This window comes from Microcaecilia unicolor, chromosome 11 (assembly GCF_901765095.1).
Source record: "Microcaecilia unicolor chromosome 11, aMicUni1.1, whole genome shotgun sequence".
NCBI lineage: Eukaryota > Metazoa > Chordata > Amphibia > Gymnophiona > Siphonopidae > Microcaecilia > Microcaecilia unicolor.
Genome location: NC_044041.1, coordinates 22,302,020 through 22,320,904, shown reverse-complemented (window position 1 = coordinate 22,320,904; position 18,885 = coordinate 22,302,020). Strand labels below are relative to the sequence as shown.

The 18,885-nt window shown below is 46.9% G+C and overlaps 2 protein-coding genes across 9 annotated transcripts in view; one reads left to right on the top strand and one right to left on the bottom strand.

The window, feature by feature from the left end:
- LOC115480570 (retinol dehydrogenase 14-like) overlaps positions 1–9,974 on the bottom strand; it is a 50,106-nt gene extending 40,132 nt beyond the window's left edge. Inside the window, exons 1-2 of one of the 8 annotated variants that reach the window (XM_030219348.1) lie at positions 9,910–9,974; positions 9,668–9,788 (exon numbers count right to left, since the gene is read on the bottom strand). In XM_030219348.1, coding sequence (XP_030075208.1) covers positions 9,668–9,731 — 64 coding nt within the window. In that variant the 5' untranslated portion in view covers positions 9,732–9,788; positions 9,910–9,974. Of the gene's footprint in view, positions 1–9,667; positions 9,789–9,839; positions 9,862–9,909 lie in introns of those variants that run through there. The other 7 variants (XM_030219349.1, XM_030219347.1, XM_030219346.1 and 4 more) reach the window with 7 other exon arrangements.
- A 260-nt stretch (positions 9,975–10,234) lies between these two features.
- LOC115480634 (zinc finger BED domain-containing protein 4-like) lies at positions 10,235–18,684 on the top strand. Its single transcript, XM_030219454.1, has 2 exons — positions 10,235–10,384; positions 15,869–18,684. Exon 2 carries the CDS (start codon positions 15,922–15,924, stop codon positions 17,797–17,799), a length of 1,878 nt encoding a protein of 625 aa, XP_030075314.1. The 5' UTR covers positions 10,235–10,384; positions 15,869–15,921; the 3' UTR covers positions 17,800–18,684.
- The last annotated feature ends 201 nt before the right edge of the window (positions 18,685–18,885 follow it).

The window sequence follows — 18,885 nt, the reverse complement described above, 5'->3', positions numbered from 1 at the left end:
CCCCTGGCACAAGGAGCAGAGAGGGTCCAAGAGAACTGCTCCGATTCTAATCGCAAAGGGCTGGTGGGGGCAGTGCAGACACTGCAGACCCCTTGCCCTCCTCCATACACACCAGTGTGTCCAGCCAGACCAAAGGCAGGTAGAGAAAAAGTGAACGCAGAACACCACAGGCCGCCTACAACTTAAAAGAAAACCTGAAAAACCTAAATACCATTTTTATTATTAAAATATCATTTTTTTTAGAGCTAATTTAATTTGCAAAGCAAGACAAATATATACCCTGAACACACTGCTTGAAAAATCTCACTCATTGGGACGGGCCTCCTCTGGTATCTTTGCACCTCACCTTCCACTGTGGTGTGAGGCCAATCTTGAGGTATGAGCTGTGTTAACTAATCAATATTATTTCTCGCCTTCTAATTGTGCTGGAAATAATGTATTTATTGCATCTACTGATTTCATTAATATCCTCATTGCTGTTGTTCATTGAGTTCTTATATGTATTCTGCAAGCCATGTTTTTTAAAAATTCTCAATAAAGACAATTAAAAAAAAGAAAACAAGATTAACCTCACACCACTGCAGATGAGGAGGAACTGTAGTGGGATCGGAAGAGAGTTTTGTGGGTTTTTTTTTTTTACATTTTTTTTCCCTTAGAAAATCAAAGCTAATCAGAACAGGTCCGGCTATACCAGAAAACACTGATGTGTTTGGTGGGAAGAGTGGAGGATAAGGGAAACGAGTATTTGAATGGAGGGGAGTAAAAGGTGGAGAAAATTTGTGCATACCAAAAGTAAAGACAGAATGCCTAGAGAGAGTGAAGATAGGTTATTTATTTACTAGCCGTTAAGCCTGTTAAAACGGGCGAGATTTGTGTTTTGCAAAATGTAATAATTCTCACCTCCATCCATCCCTCCCCTCCATCGATCCATGTCCAGCAACCCTGCCCTCCCCCCCATGTCCAGCAGCCCTCCTCTCTCCCCTGGCCTCACCCCGTCCACCAGCCCTCCTCTCTCTCCTGCCCTCCCCCCATATCCAGCAACCCTCCTCTTTCCCTTGGCCTCCCCCCCCTCCACCAACCCTGCTCTCTCCCCTGCCCTCCCCCCATGTCCAGCTACCCTCCTCGCCGCTCCCTCCCCCCTCCGTGCCGGGCCCCTTGCACTGACACGAGAGCGCCTCTCACCTCCGTGTGAAAGTGCTGCAGGCAGCAGATTGCTCTGCTGCTGCCTGCAGCGCTTCCACACGGAGGTGAGAGGCGCTGTCATGTCAGCGCAGGGGGCCCGATATGGAGGTGGGCGGGAACGGTGGAAACGTCGGTGATGGAGGGGGGTGGAGGTTGCTGCGCCAGCGATGTTGCTTTGTCTCCAGGCTCCAGGGTCCGTTTCCCTCTCTGTTCCACCCTCTGATGTCATCACATCTTGACGCGAGGGCAGGACAGAGAGGGACGTCTCTACTGCGCATTTGCGGGTGAGTCGGTCACTTGTCATTTATATAGTTTAGATTTATTTGTTACATTTGTATCCCACATTTTCCCACCTTTTTGCAGGCTCAATGTGGCTTACATAGTTCCGTTAACGGCGTTAGCCGATTCCGGTCTGAACAAATACAAGGTATAACGAGTACACAAGGTGATGCTGTGGCAGAATGAGGTACATGCATGGTAGGAATAATTGGGGGGGAACTTAGAAAGGGAAAGGAGGAGTCAGGTAATGTCCATTACGGTCTTTGTTTACGTTGTGTCGCAGGTATCCAGGTGTTTTTATGTTGGGTCAGTGGGGTATGCTCTTCTATTTATTTAATTGCATTTGTATCCCACATTTTCCCACCTGTTTGCGGGCTCAGTGTGGCTTACAATACATTGTGAATGATGGAAATACAATTTGTTACAGTGCGATTATGGGTTACATTGTGAGGAGTTTTGGGAAGACAAAGTCAACGTCAAAACGTCATTTAGGGAATAGAACAATGGAATGTAACAATGGGGAGATGATAAGGCGATAGAACAATAGCAAGAGAACATAGGGTATGATAATTTTTTATCTGTGGGTAGAGTTTTAAGTGTGGTGAAAATAGGGGGGGGGGGGGGGGGAGAGAATTCTGAAGAGAGCGTATTGGTGCATTTCTATTAGTGTGTAAGGTCTTCATGTGTTTTGATCCTTGCAGTAAATTTTCTCAAAGAGATGAGTTTTCAACAGGTCTGTCTAGTTGAGAGAAAGGCGGGGGAGAGAATGCCTGGAGGTAGGAAAGGAAGAATGTCTGAAGAGAGACAGGACCCTGTATAGGGTACAAAGTGGTAGAAAAAGGGTTGAGGAGAGAACCTTAATTGGGAAGGGAGGGAGAAGGAGATATAATCAGGGATGGGGGGGGGGGGGGGGGGAGGGAGAGGAAATGCAAACCCAGTATAGGAGGAAGGATGAAAGGAGAGGGAGGATGGGCAAAGGACCTAAGATGGTGGAGAAGGAGACAGGGGAGTAGGAGGCTGGGAAAAGATCCAGAGAGCGGGGGGAATGCGGGGCCTGAAGGGTAAAAGAAAGCTAGTAGTGTTGGGGGGGGGGGGATTTAGCTATGAGTGGAGATACAGCAGTACAGAGGAAAAATAACAGAAAAAGATGAAAATGGAAGGAAGGAAGTGAACCCAGGAGAGAAAGAAGAAATGGGAAAAAAAAGACCAACATGATGAGAGTGGAAAAAAGTGTCTCAGGCCAAGTTAGTTATCCAGACAAGGTAACAATATATCAAATTCAAATGAACTATAAAAAAAAATACTTTATTTTCCATTGCTAGAGATTGGATTATTAGATTATAAGAAACATTTATCTCTTCAAGTTTTTGATTTCACAAGGTACAGGAGGAAAAAAAGAATTTGATACTCTTTCTCCAATCCTACTTTGCTCACAGTCTCACTTCTCAGGGTTTTTATTTGCCTCACTTTGTTCTCGGCACGTTTCTATTTTTTAATTCGTGGTCCATTATCCTGTATTGATGGAGAATCAGTTTGTATGAGTTGAGATCCTCTGTACTTGTCCCATGCTTCCTTGAATTCAAATACTGTCCTTGTCTTCATTACCTCCAGGGATATACACAGAAAATATGGTGGGAGGCGGGACTGGTAGTTGGGAGGTGAGGATAGTGCTGGGCAGACTTATACGGTCTGTGCCAGAGCCAGTGGTGGGAGGCGGGGCTGGTGCTTGGGAGGTGGGGATAGTGCTGGGCAGACTTATACGGTCTGTGCCAGAGCCAGTGGTGGGAGGCGGGGCTGGTGGTTGGGAGGCGGAGAGAGTGCTGGGCAGACTTATACGGTCTGTGCCAGAGCTGGTGGTGGGAGGCGGGGATAGTGCTGGGCAGACTTATACGGTCTGTGCCGGGGCTGGTGCTTGGGAGGTGGGGATAGTGCTGGGCAGACTTATACGGTCTGTGCCAGAGCCAGTGGTGGGAGGCGGGGCTGGTGGTTGGGAGGCGGAGAGAGTGCTGGGCAGACTTATACGGTCTGTGCCAGAGCCAGTGGTGGGAGGCGGGGCTGTTGGTTGGGAGGCGGGGATAGTGCTGGCCAGACTTATACAGTCTGTGCCGGGGCTGGTGGTTGGGAGGCGGGGATAGTGCTGGGCAGACTTATACGGTCTGTGCCCTGAAGAGGACAGGTACAAATAAAAAGTAGCACATATGAATTTATCTTGTTGGGCAGACTGGATGGACCGTGCAGGTCTTTTTCTGCCGTCATCTACTATGTTACTATATGTATTTGGTTTGTTTTCAGACTTTTTCCATTTTTTCAGACATTGTTTTCATTTGTTTCACAAATTCATGCTAATATACATTTTTGAAAGCATTTGAACTTTTTAACCAACTGTTCTAGCCCCCCCCCCCCCCCTCCCCATTTGCATGGAGGCAGATGATAGGATATATAATAACACTACAAATCCCTGTAATCCTGTAGTTCCCTGCAATAGGCTCTTTCAGATCACATGTCCAGTTCACTGTATCTTATGGGACTCTTTCTATTGGCTTGCCTTGTTCTCTAAACTTGATGGGCAAGTTGCCCCTCCCCTTCTTTCTCCATTAAGTCAGTAACAGTTAGTCTTCGGCATATCTCCTCTGTGAACTGAAATTGCCTATGCTGTATTCTCCTGTATGATCCTTTCAAAACTACTGCGACTCTATCAAGATTTCACCGGTGTAAAAGTAGAAACAGCATTACTCTCAGAGTGTTGTTGAATTACTTCCAGCTTCTTTCTTGCACGGAGAGAGAGAGGTGGAGAACAGACTCCCAGTTTGTTCTTGCCAGCATGTCAATTGTAAGTTATTTTCCTTGTTTGATTAATGCATTAAGGAAAATTTTGATTTCAGGAGTTCTGAGTATTCTCAAAGTGATGTTGTATACACCGGTTTAAGCTGCCAATCACAGCCAGTAGGAGGGCAGAACACTTACACAAATCAACAATACTGCATCTATTTTTAAAATAGATAATTTTTAGATTAACGTGTGTTAAATTGATTTTTTGTGCTTTAAGAGGCTCTTATTTATTAGGATTTATTTACTGCCTTTAAAAAAAAAAAAATTAATCCAAGGCTTGTACAGCAAGAATAAGCTGAACATAGATAAGAGACAATTACAGCAGAAAAATAATCAAATAATGACATAGTATGCTATTTAACCTGTCAACACAATATGCAATCAAACATATAAATGGCGAGTGACCGAACTCACTCGCAAATGCGCAGTAAAGACCCTCTCTGTCCCGTCCCCGCGTCAATACGTGATGACGGGGCGGGACAGAGAGGGACTCTACTGCGCAAGGGGAGGGACGAAACCGCCGTCGCTACCGCTCCCCCCCCCCAAGGTCGCCTCCACCCGGGCCCTCGCTCAGCTATAGAAACAGCGTCAACGCAGCACACAGCTCAGCTGAGCTGCCGTCGGCCTTCCTTCCCTGCCTGTCCTGCCCTCGCCCACGAGGGCGGGACACAGGCAGAGAAGAAGGACGGCAGCTCAGCTGAGCTGTGTGCTGCGTTCCCGCGCTGTTTCAATAGCGAAGTGAGGGCCCGGCCCGGGTGGAGGGGTGGCGGCGACTCCGGGGGGGGGGGCCGTAGCGGTGACCTCGGAGGGGCAGCGGCGAGCTCGGCGGCGGGGGGGGGGGGGGCCTTTCAACCCCCCCGTCCTATACTAACCCATTTTTACGGGCTCAACGGCTAGTCTTAATAGATAGCACAGGGAGTAATCAAAGGTGGAATACAGATAATAGAGTAACAGGCAGGGGTGTAGATACCATTGAGCGAGCCCTGCAAAGTGCTCAGGGTCGCCCAATGGTAGGAGTCACCTGAAATTGGAACCCCCTTCCCATGCCAAGGTCCAGCGTGTTCCCCCCACTCTATGCACTCATGCGGGTCCAGCATTAGCCTACCTCTATTCCTTCCCCTCCAGATGCTGGTAGGTTGCAGCAGAGGCAACCCTACCACAGACAGCAGCCTTTAGTGCTGCCTCTGCTGCGACCAGCCAAGGTTTTGAGGACCGAGGGGGGGGGGGGGGATGCTGGAACCAGGCACATGGGGGGGGGGGGAGAGCCTGGATCAAAGGAGAAAGGGAACAGAGATGCTGCACCTTGGGTGGGGTGCTTAGGGAAGAGAGAGAGAGACCTGGAGCAAAAGGGAGGGGGAAGAGAGGGGACAGATGCTGGACTGTGGGGAGAGAGCAGAGAGTACAGAGGCAGAGGCTGGACTGGGAGAGAGACACTGGCCCAAGTGGATGGAGCGAGAGAGAGAGAGAGAAATGCCAGACTATAGAAGATGGGTGGGGAAGTTGGGGGGGGGGGTGTCAAGAGGCAGAAGGGGGAGAAAGAAGCCAGACATGAGAAGGGCCAGGGATGCCGGCCATGAAGGGAGCATAAGGACTGGGACACAGACACAGAGGAGAGATACTGGAGAGGATGGATAGAGACACATAAGAAAGTTAGATGGTGGACACAGAGAAGAAATGTCAAAAGGAAACTGTTAAGAAAAAAAAGCAGAAGATAGACAGTAGGATCAAAGCAACGCTCAAACAAAGGTAGAAAAAAAGTATTTGTTTCTGAATTTATTAATTGTAACATGTCAGTTTTAGGAAATATGCAACCTCCCCCTCCCCTCCCCCTTGGGAGCAATGGTGTTATAGGGGGACCCCATCTCAATTTTTCCACCCACCCAGGGCCCATCAATCCTAGCTATGCCACTGGCAGCAATTAGAAAGTAAGGGGGACTAATTTAAAGCAAATTGCACTTGAAATCAGAAGGATGCAGGAATATAAGGTCATCTAGGGTTTCACTAAAATGTGGTTAGGTTTTGCAGTTACCGTGTGGTAGTTGCAAAAAATAGTGCACAGTAAGTGCAAAGTCTGTGTGGTAAATGCTGGGGGCGTGTTAAGCATGTGCCCTGCATCCAGTGGTGTGAGAGCTGGCTCACGCGAGCCGTTTGTTAATTTTTTAAGAATTTTGGGAGCCAGTTATTAAAGTAGCTACTTTAACAACCGGCTCCCAAAATGTCAGCTCGGGTGACTCGGGTCCCCTTTCGGCATCGTCGTCCTCTTCCTCCCCTGTGGCTTGTGTTGCAGTGGCGTAGCTATGGGGGGGCCTTGGGGGCCCGGCCCCCCCCAACTTGGTGGCAAGTCAAGTGCCTGGGTTTTGGGCACTACTGGCTGCCCTCCCGCTCCCTGCTTCAGCCGTCATATCCTGTTCTCAATCTAACCACCTTGGTCAGCTCTCTCCTACTCCCTTACGGCTCCCTGCAGCGCTGCCTTCTTCAATTTTCAGGCCCACCAGCAGCGTTAGCAAGGTAAGCACACTGCCTTCGGCAGCCCGGAAGCTTTCCCTCTGCTGCAGTTTCCTGTCCCAGAGGGAGACCTTCTGGGGCTGCCAAAGGCAGTGTGCTTACTTTACTCACGCTGCTGTCAGCCTGGAAAGTGAAGAAGGCAGCGGTGCTGGGAGCCAGAACTAAAGGAGCAAGTAAGAGAGAGCTGACCAAGACAGTTAGATTGAGACGGCTGAAGCCCACGAGGTTGGTCTCCCTTTCCCTCTCCCCCATGCACCCATCATCCCTGTTATCCAAACAAAGCAAGCAAATCTATGAGCATCTCTATTCACGTTGTCATTCTTTATTGTTGGTGGTATTTTAATTTTATCTCGCTTATATTTTTCAACATGCCGGCTTGTGCAGCATATGGATGTACACAGAGGAAGTAATTAGTTCTAAATTGTAATCATTGTGTCATTTGGAGGGGCTGGTTATAGGGACTCACTGTATTCTGATGTTTTCACTTAGTAAAGGGCCACCAAAACAGACATTATGAGTATCAGGTGCTTAACAGACATATTTATAAGTATAGTTAAAAAAAATCATTAATTAGGTTGAGACCTGGGAGCATTTAACATTTTTTTTTTCTGTGCCTACATCAAAAGAAAAAGATGGCATGTGGGAACTTGCTCCTTTTGTTTTGTGGATTGCAGTGGTATATTATAAAAATGCACTTTTTAGTGGTCTAAGGAAGAGAATAGAATTACCTGACTGAAGTAATTCCTACATATTACTTTCTCTGTATTTCCAGCAAGTTGTTGTATCGCTTGTAAAAATTTAAATGGTTATAAATAAAAAATTTTAAAAAATGCACTTGCCTTTTTTTATTACTACTATTTAACAGAGAAGGTGTTGAATAATGAGGGAAGGTTTCCTTCATGCAGAACTGTCAGTTTAAATGTGCCGACCTTAGCCAGTTCAGCACACTGTTAGCAGCCAAGTTCATAAAGTTAATTATGTCCAATGGAAAATAAATCTGTTGGCTCAGGCTGCTTGCTATGTGAAATTTCCATCATTGTTTCATTATTGGTATTACATATTAAGGGCATTTGCTTTAAACTTTGTTTTAATTCGTTTATCCAGTCCTTACATGAACATGGTTTTTCCTTTTAAACCCAAAGGTGAATCCTAAGGGTGGTTGAATATTTAGTTATAAACTATATGTTTCTGACTTTACTTGTTTTGGACTGCTTTGGGTCCTCCTGAACTTTACATATGCAATCTGGAATTTTGGAAGAGGGAAATGAGAAAATAATAATTAAGTTTTGGATGTATTATGTATATGTCAGTTTTTGAATGTGTGTCTGCCAGAACTGGTTTTAGACATGGTTGAAGCCCACAAGAAAAACCTCACTCATTGGCCTTCAATCTCCAGAATAGCGGTGGTAAATCTCCAGCTTTGGCGTTCCGAACTCCGTTACCTTTGCTGGCAGGGATACCAAGCCCCACCAGCCAAATAAATGGACTGTTGCTGCTCCCCGTTGCTTGTTTCTGGCTCTGGGCAGAACACCAGGTCTTCTTGTGCAAGTATGCATGAGCATTCTTGGCAAGCTGCTCTGAGCCAGAAACAAGCAGCGGGGACTGGCGGTAGTCCATTTATTTGGCTTGTGAGGCTTGGCATCCCTGTCAGCAAAGGTATGCCTGCATTTGGGGGGGGGGGGGGGGAAGAAGAAAGAGGAATGTATTACTTCCTTAGTCCACCTTGGGACCCCCCCCCCCCCCCAGCACACCACTGCCTGCATCTATCACACAGGGTAAACACATACCATAATGCACTAGTTACTACAATGCTAGATAGTTCATGTTATTGGCCACCACAGGTAATAGTGCCCCACTCACCACTCAATGTGGAAATTAAAAAGAGTAAGACCTTTCTTCCCAAGGACCGTCTTCCACAACCTGGTACAATCAATGGTACTCAGTCATCTAGACTACTGCAACGCACTCTACGCTGGCTGCAAAGAGCAAATAATCAAGAGACTTCAGACAGCTCAAAACACTGCAGCTAGACTTATATTCGGTCAAAAAATATGAAAGTGCTAAGCCCCTATGAGAAAAGCTACACTGGCTCCCACTTAAAGAACGCAACACGTTCAAAATATGTACCCTAGTTCACAAATACATTCACGGAGATGCCCCAGCCTACATGTCAGACCTGATCGACTTACCACCCAGGAACGCCAAAAAATCATCCCGCACATTCCTCAATCTTCACTTCCCCAACTGTAAAGGTCTAAAATACAAACTAATGCATGCGTCAACCTTCTCCTACTTGAGCACACAATTCTGGAACGTGCTGCTGCGCAGCTTAAAAACGATTTATGAACTAACTAACTTTCACAAACATTGAAGACCCATCTCTTCAACAAGGCATACCACAAAGATCAACAAATGTGAACTCCTAAACATATCTCCAGAACTGTCTTACAATATTTGCTTGTTACACTACTATCATGTTTTATCATTATCATGTTACCCAAGATCTTTCTGTAATACTAAATGTCTATTTTCTTATGTATTTCCACCATTCATAATGTATTGTAAGCCACATTGAGCCTGCAAAGAGGTGGGAAAATGTGGGATACAAATGCAATAAATAAATAAATAATCATGATAAATACAAATGGGGATTAGATTGAAGGCGTCACTATGGGATTGGGGGATCAGATGTTTGGGGGGGGGGGTTGGGGGAGGGGCCTAACCCCCTCCCCCATATCTGATCCCCATCCCCCAACCCCATAGCGACGCCCTGCAATCTAATCCACATCTCTCCTCACCCTCCCCCCCAATCCAAAGCCCCACTCATACATGCAAATCCGAAGCCCCCTCCACCCTGGCAACCAGGACTTACCCAGAGGTGATCCTTGATGGCCCTCCTCTCCTCCGCACTCACCCCCCTCCACACAACCTTGCATCTGTTATCATCCGACTTGTCAAACGCCTTTGACGGTACTAAGTGAACCACATTGAGCCTGCAAATAGGTGGGGAAAATGTGGGTTACGAATGCAACAAATAAAGAAATAAAGCTCCAGCTGCAAAAACCTTTTTTGTTTTTGAAACTCTGCCAATTCTCAGTTTCACATGAAACCTACTCCTGCCACTTGGTTTCCAACCTCCTCCACTTCCGCCTTCCCGGAACAGAACGTTCTTCAATTCAGCAGCAGCAGCACCTGGCTCCTCCCACCCACCCACACGGGCAAAACCGATTGACTGCCGAAAGTGCTCGTCACCGTCTTCACGTGCCATCACGCAGCGAGCCCTCGAGGCCGCGCCACAGGACACAGCGCTTCGGCTGCTGGGAAAGCGAGTACGCTGCTGCCCCCCACCTCCTCCAGGCAGCGCTGAGCCTCAGTCTTCCTGGACTACCGCTCCCGGCAGCCTGTGCGCCAGTCCCCGGAGACCTGAGAGCAGGCAGCTGTGTGCTGCTGTTGTACTTTTTATCTGACACCGACCTGAGCCGGAAGAAGAAGAGAGTTAGAGCCAGTACGTTCCTTGCTAGACTTTCTAGCGCTGTTAGCCCGAGGATCCCGCAGATCTGGCTTTTACACCGTCCCAAGTAAACAGCAGGTAAGAGAAAAGTATTTATACCCTAGGGCAAAATCTCATTTTCTTCCCAGGCAGAAGTTTGCAGGGGGAGGGGGGCGGTTGCTTCCTGAATCTTGAGCTGCAAGAAGTGATTTGACCCATTTTTCTGACCTGCTGCTCTTACTTGAGTGGAAGTGTGGCTGGAAAAAAAATAAAAAGCAACAGGGTGAGGAGGGAACTGAAGGAGGTGTGGAAGAGGTGGGCAGAAAGTGGGACTGCTGCAGACTAGAGGATGTACAGTGCAGCCATTTAGCTACAGATGCTTCAGTGGCAGTCAAAATAGAACATACTCCCTTTTTAAGGTGGCACTGAGAGGATCCGGCTTTTACCTTTTCCGTGTGTTTGGCATTTCCGAAAATCACTGTTTATTTTATTGCATTTGTATCCCACATTTTCCCACCTTTTTGCATTATGAATGATGGGAATACAATTTGTTACAACTAAATGGATTACATTGTGAAGAGTTATGCGAGACAAAATCAAGGTATCATTAAGGAATATAACAATGGAAAAGAAGCGTGAAACATTGGGAGGAGACAACGGGAAGCTAAAAGGGCAATTTATAATAACAAGAAGACATATGGTATACATTTTTCTGTGAGTAAGGTATGAGTGAGGTGAGATTACGGGGCATGAGAGTTCAGAAGTGGATGTATTGATGCATTACTGAACAGTGAGCGTGGACTTTATGTGTTTTGGTTCTTTCCGTAAATTTTATCAAAAAGATGGGTCTTCAATAGTTTGCGGAAGGTGGCTTGCTTGTAGATCGTTTTCAGGTTGCGCGGCAGTGTATTCCAGAACTGCGTGCTCATGTAAGAAAAGGTTGACGCGTGCAGTGTCTTGTATTTTAAGCCCTTGCAATTAGGGAAGTGGAGGTTGAGGAAAGTTCGGGATGATCTTTTAGCGTTTCTGGGTGGTAAGTCTATTAACTCAGACGTGTAGGCTGGGGCTTCGCCGTGAATGATTTTGTGGACTAATGTGCCTACTTTAAAAGTAATGCGTTCCTTGAGTGGAAGCCAGTGTAGCTTCTCTCGTAAGGGTTTCGCACTTTCATATTTTGGTTTCCGAAGATGAGTCTGGCTGCTGTGTTCTGGGCTGTTTGAAGTTTCCTCGGTATTTGCTCTTTACAACCTGCGTATAGTGAGTTGCAGTAGTCCAGATGGCTGAGTACGAGGGATTGCACTAGGCTGCGAAAGACGGATCTTGGGAAGAATGGTCTTATTCTTTTCAGTTTCCACATGCAGTAGAACATCTTTTTGGTTGTGTTGTTTGCATGAGTTTCGAGTGTTAGGTGGCGGTCGATAGTGACTCCAAGGATTTTTAGCGTTTCTGAGATTGGAAGGTTTAGTTTTGGCGTGTTTATAGCGGTAAATTCATTCGTGTTGTTTTGCGTTTCTGCCCATTTTTGTTTTGGGCTGAAAATAATTACTCATTTGCTGTGGTTGCTACCTCCTCCCTCCCCGAATACAGATGTTTATTTGTTTTACTATACCGTCACTTATTGTCAGGCAAATCGGAACGGTTTACAATTCAAACATTACGAAAACCATAAAATAGTAAATAATTTGAGAAATCCATTAAAAGATAGGAAAGCAGGGATAAAGGCGAACCGGTTGATATTGTGTATCTGGATTTTCAAAGGGCATTTGACAGAGTAACATAGTAGATGACGGCAGAAAAAGACATGCACGGTCCATCCAGTCTGCCCAACAAGACAAACTCATGAAAGACTCCAGAAGAGTGGGATAGGAGGTTGTGTCCTATTGTGGATTAAAAACTGGTTAAAAAATAGCAAACAGAGTAGGGTTAAATAGTATTCTCAATGGAGAAGGGTAGGTAGTGGGGTTCCCCAGGGGTCTGTGCTGAGGCTGCTGCTTTTTAACATATTTATAAATGATCTAGAGATGGGATTAACCAGTGAGGTAAATACATTTGCTGACGACACAAGTTGTTAAATCACAAGAGGATTGTGAAAAATTACAAGAGATCCTTATGAGACTGAGTGTATAAATGGCAGATGACATTTAATGTGAGCAACTGCAAAGTGATGCATGTGGGAAAGAGGAACCCGAATTATAGCTACGTAATGCAAGGTTCCACGTTAGGAGTCACCGACCAAGAAAGGAATCTCGGCATCGTTGTTGATGATGCGTTGAAACTCTTTGCTCAGAGTGCTGTGGCAGCTAAGAAAGCAAATAGAATGTTAGGTATTAGGAAAGGAATGGAAAACAAAAGTGAGGACGTTATAATGCCTTTGTATCGGTCCATGGTGTGACCGCACCTTGAATATTGTGTTCAATACTTGGAAATATCTCTGGTGGTTTGTGGGCGATCGGGCAGAGCGATGTACACTTTCTCCTGCGACGTGGTGTTGAAAATGGCTGCCGTGACCTCTAGTGGCAGCCCTTTATGTACTTTGAGTACTGCAAGTACTTTAGGCAGCAAGGGGGGGGGCAGGCGCATGATCCGAGGTGAGTTTAATTGGGCACCTGCCAGTATTCAGACCAGTGCCTGGTTAAACTTGCCGCATAAAGTTAGGACAGAAAAAAAGGCTGTCCTAACTTTATGCTTAACAGCTAGGGCAATGCGCTGTCTAATCTCTGCTCCCAGCACTCCCCTGACCTCGCCTTTTAGGGGTTGGCCATTCAGCAGCACTGTCTGGTTACGTGAAGCCAAATATTGCTGGTTAGTCTCCAGCAAGTGATTTAAAAGCCAGGAGAGCCTCTCCTGTCTGTTTAAATCACTTTGAATGTCAGGCCCGCTGTTTTTATTATGGGCTGCAGAAAGAACAATAGGATGAGGAGAGGTGTCCTTCATGGGCAACAGCAACCAGACCACAAAAGTGGAAAGAACAACAGTGTCCCATGCAAAGTCACAGGAGGAGAAGAATGGGAACAGAATCAGGCTCTTCGAGGAACAGACCAAGGACGTCTTTTTTTTTTTTTTTTTAATGTTTTCCTTAGAAATGGAGTTTGCAAACCAGCAGCACCTAGAAGCCACACTCTACACCCCTGATGGTGAACCTATGACACGCGTGTCAGCACTGACATGCGGCGCTGACGCAGTGTGGTCCGTCCTCGCTCCCGGAAACTAACCTTAAAGCCTCCTTTCACGTCGCAGCAGCAGGGCAGGCCACTCCTTCCTTCCATGTCCCGCCCTCACCTGATGTAACGTCCGCGAGGGCGGAGCACAGAAGGAAGGAGGAGAGGTCTGCCCTGCTGCTGCTTGCTGCGACGTGAAAGGAGGCTTTAAGGTTAGTTCCGGGCCCGGTAGCGGGTGGAGGGGGGCCCCGGCGACCTCGGGTGGGCAGCAATCTCGGGTAGGGGAGCCCGGGGGCGGTCCTAGTAGCAGTGATTTTTCTCGAAGTGACACACCACCCGAGTTATGCTCGGTTTTTTGGCGAATTTTGACACACCAAGCTCAAAAGGTTGCCCATCACTGCTCTATACCATACTTTACAAAGGTCTTTTTAACGACCACAACGTTTTGTTTAAAGATTTACTTCCGAGGACTCTCTGTATACATTTATCGAGACTCCTGAAGAAGGTACTTCGAGTGCTGAAACATGGTACTTTGTTGAGTCGTCTTTTCCTTAGAAATGGAGTTTATTAAAAGAGACATCCTTGGTCTGTTCCTCCGATTCTGTGCCCACTGTTCTCCAGCTTCATGGGCAAGAGAACGGAAGATGTAGTGATGGGGTTAGAAAGCAAAGCTCTGTGGGGGGAGAGGTGGAAAGGAAGCATGAGTGCGGTGGAACAGAAGATATGCAGCTAGTTGTGTCGTTTCTTCCAGTGGCGTACCAAGGGGGGGGGGGCGGTCCGCCCCGGGTGCTTTCCGCTGGGGGGGGGGGTGCCACGCGCCTGTCGGCTCTTCGTTTTCATGCTCCCTTTGCCCCGGAACAGGTTACTTCCTGTTCCGGGGCAGAAGGAGCATGACAACGAAGAGCCGGCAGGTGCGCGGCACCCCCCCCCCCCCCCCAGCGGCGTGCACCCGGGGGGGTTCTTTCGCCGGGGGATCGAGGGTTCTTTCGCCGGGGGGGGGGGCGTCGCGCTGTTCTGGGGGGGGGGCACTGCACTCGGGGGGCGGGGCGCATCGGCGATCCGCCCCGGGTGTCAGCTCCCCTAGGAACGCAACTGGTTTCTTCCAATTTGTGCCTATAAATAAAGCTATATGTACCTGGCCCAGTGTATATATGAGTGAGTGTGGAAGAAGGTGCCACAGCAATGTGGTCAGTGTAGGAAGTAAGGTGCAAAAAAAAACCCAACTGAGAAGGATGTGAAAATGAAGGTGAAAAGAAAACTGAAATATGGAAAGTAAACAAATAACAACAACAACAAAATAATTAGGGAAAGTGCTTGGTATGGGTCTTTTATAATTTAAATTCTAAAGGTGGGAGTGTTTCTTCTTCCCAATTGACCACATTGCTCCCCTGTCCCTTCAGTCTATTTCCTGTTCACTTTCCTGCCTCTGAAGGTTTTTGTGAAATTCCACCTCCTGCTGATTGAGATGAGCTCTGTACCTTCTGGGGAAATTATGAGAGAAAAAAAATGAAACTAATGCACACTTAGGCCCACAGCAATTAGTGCGCCTTTATGGAGGTCTTTTCTATGCACTAAGGCCACTTTTGGCCATGGCTGGAAAAAGGCCATGAGCTAACCTTGCCATTAGCGTGCGGCCATTATCAAAATGTTAGTGCATGTGACTGCCACCTATTTTGTGAGCAGTAAGGGCTTATACGTTTGTGCAGCGCTGCGTATGCCTTGTAGCGCTATAGAAATGCTAAATAGTAGTAGTAGTAGTATACGCTAATCCTGTGCTAATTAGTGTGCAGTAATGTAGTTGCTCACTCTCTGCTCCACAGATACACCCCCTCAGTGAAAAAATACATTTGATTTTTTAGACTACCAGTAGCGTGCACACGTTAAACGTACCGTGAGTGAGACGCCATTTTAAGCTGTGGTAATCACATGTTAGTGCTCATCACAGCGTGTTAAAAAAAAGGCCTCTTAATTATCTTGTGCAAAATTCCCCCATTGTAAGGGCTGACTTCTCCCCCAGGCATGAAATACTCTGTTTGCCATCATAGGTTCCAGCTTCTCCAGCTCTTAGAATATTGCCCTTCCCCTCCCCTGCTTAGTTCAGCCCTCAGCTTTCTCTGCCCCTTCAGGGTGAATACCCCCCCCATTTTTCTCCCATACCTCTTTTACCTGTTCTCTAGAGCTTTCTCTCCCAACCCCACATCTTTCACTACCCCCCTGTTCTCTCTCCCTAACTCCCAGGCCAGCAAGACACACAAGAATAGCCATACTGGGTCAGACGATGGTCCATCTAGCTCAGAACCCTTCTTCAACAATTGTCAATCCAGGTCTCTTCTCCCCTTCCCCAAGCAAACCCCCCACCTTACCCCTTGATTGCTGATATTATTTCAGGTTTGTAAATGTGTTTTTTTGTTTTTGTATGTTACAGTATAGTGGCACAAGTGTGGCGCAACACCAGCGTGAATATAACCAGATTATAAAATGCCGATGAATCCGATTTGGAACTTCTTTGAAAAAGTTGCTTTTCCTGGAAAAGCCAAGTGTAACAAGTGCGACAGACTTTTCTCTCTGGGCAGTGACAAGCCTAAATTTCAAACTGTGCATGGACTGAAGAGTCACCTGGCAAAATGTCACAAGGATGTCAACGACATTTATCTGAAGCAAGTTGCTGATAAACACAATGCAGTGGCGTGCAAAAGAATCAAAGTCGAAGTTGTAGCTGAACCCATAGTGCCTGCTGCTTTCATCCAGCCGACTCGCTCAACTACGATGGGCCATCAAGTACCGTTCGCCGATGATAGCGAGGCAGCAAAACGTATCGACAAAGCAATTATGGATGTCATCATTGTTGATATGTTGCCGTACTCGATCGTTGAAGGTGAAGCTTTCAGGCGGCTGAACTTCACTGATCCTGCGGTTCCTCGGCGCTACAAACTAAAGTCTGAGAAGTATTACCGTACTTCGCTTATGCCTGCGACGTACAACACCATTGCTGAGCACGTGAAGAAACTGCTAACGGAGGCGAAATGGGTGTCATTCACTACCAACGTGTGGTCGAATCCAACAAGGACTTGCTCGCTGCTCAGCTTCATGGGACACTTTCTCCGTGGACCCACCAGGTCTAAACTGATCTTAAGTGCGATGGTGCTCGAGGAGGAGCACGATGGTGTCTACCTTGCTTCAAAGCTTCAAGAAGCTGTAACATTATGGGGACTACAAGGAAAGGTACACATCGGGGTCTGCGATAATGGTGCAAATATGATCAGCGCACTGCGCATTGCCGGGATCCATGATGTTGGCTGTGTGGCCCGCACACTGCAGTTGGTTGTTCATGAGGCACTGTTTACTCAGGCATCTGTGGAGGCTCTGATCAAGAAAGCCCGCACGATCGTTACCCATTTCCAGCACAGTGAGCAGGCATGCCAGAAGTTTGCCGATTGTCAAAAGTCTTGCAGTGTACCGCTACATAAGCTTCTGCAGGACACGAAGACGTGCTGGAACAGCACCTACATAATGTTGGAACGTATGGTCGAGCAGCGTAGGGCTGTCAATCTATTCAGCGTGGAACATGGCGGCATCAACGCCCTTTCTTCTGCAGAATGGGAACTTGTAGAGCGTGTGGTGAATGTTTTGCAGCCTTTTTATGCTGCGATGCTTGAAATCTCAGCCGATGACGCCTGCATCTCTGTTGTGATCCCGCTGATTGCGATGTTGCAGGGCAAGATGCAGAGTACTTCTGATGATCGAGGTCTGTTGCAGATGAAGGCTGTGCTGTGCGATGCCATGAATCGACACTTTGCCTATGTTAAAACCGCTCCTCATACCATTGCCGCTACACTCCTCGATCCTCGTTTCAAAGATATATACCTTACTGGGCCAGAGGTAGCAGCTGCTAAAGCAGAGATTATTGAATTTCTACGATCGATAAATTCAATTGAAGAATTTTCTGCAGTCGATTTGAATATTGTGAAGTGTGAGTTTTCGACTGACCAGCAGTCTGAGTCGGTATCACCATTGACGTGGCTGTGGGAGGCACATGACAACCTGCCAATTGAGTCTGTCATTGCTGGGAATGAATGGAAACCAGTGTACGAACAACAGCTTGCAGCTTATTTAAAGGAGCCATGTGTACCTCGTTCTACCAACATTTTTGGCTACTGGCATTGCAGCCAGTTTCCAAGCCTGGAACCAGCTGCCAGCAAGTACCTGTCTGCTCCACCAACTAGCACAGCAAGCGAGCGCTTGTTTAGTTCAGCAGGTCAGCTGTACGCAGAGCGGCGCAGCACTTTGCCTGATGAGAACGTAGAGAAACTATTGTTTTTGTCTTACAATATTCGCTTGCTTGAATTTAATTATTGACCACATCGAAATACATATGCAAATTGAACATAAGTAAATAGTTGTGTGGCCACAAAAATGTTGTTTATAAATATGTGTTTATATTTGCACTGCTAGACTGGATCTACCAGTGCTATTTGGTTATTGTAAAAACTGTTTCCTGTGTACTTCAAAAGTATTGCTTAATAAACTTGTTCATTCCCTTGTTGGTTTACATTCACACAAAAACCAACCTTAGTTTTTAGTGTGGATCAAGACTACCCCTCCTCCCCCTCGTTTTCAAAGCTGTGCGCCAATGCGGACACAGCACATGCAAAGCGAATGGTTTGTGTCTGCATTACCGCACTGGCAGGCTCTAGCATGGTTTTATAAACAGGGTAAGGGTTCGGTTTCAGCTAAAACCCTATGGATAGTAGTAGTAGAATTTCTCGTGTTGGCTGAATCTAGGGGGGGGGGGGAAAGAAAAGCAGTGGTTAGTTAGCTTTTACTGCTAACCCTCAGTTGTAATCTTGATGTACTGCTAGTTAGGGGTAAGGCTTCCATTTAGGCTACTGGTGACCCATGATTCCACCACTTTGAAGTTATACCACCGAGTTAGTGATACTAGTACAGGCCAATGCAGGAACTGGAGGTGGTGTCCACACTGCCTAGTGCCCACCCCTGATACCTTCAGGCCTCATCAAAAACTCAGTCCTGGCTAATCCCTGATCTCTACGGCCACTCTTTTTCATAATCAATAGTTTAATAACAACCGATTGCCAAGTGGTCTTCCTGCCCCTGCTGGCTGAACTTAATATATCAATTTGCAGCATGAGAAAAATGACTGTGAGTTACATGTGTCTAAATCAGAGGCGTAGCCAGACAACAGATCTTGGGTGGGCCTAGGCAAGAAGTGGGTGGGCACCAAGAGGCATATTTTCAAAGCACTTAGCCTTCCAAAGTTCCATAGGCAAGTGTTCCCTCCCCCCCCACCAACACAAATTATCTCAGCTGGTAAAAAAAACGCTCCTTTCCACCTTGGCAGTCTGTAGCAAGCATGCGCTGAAAGCTGAGCATGCGCAGGTGCTGGTATTGTGGACAGTAGCATTTTCGTTACCATCAGGGAGA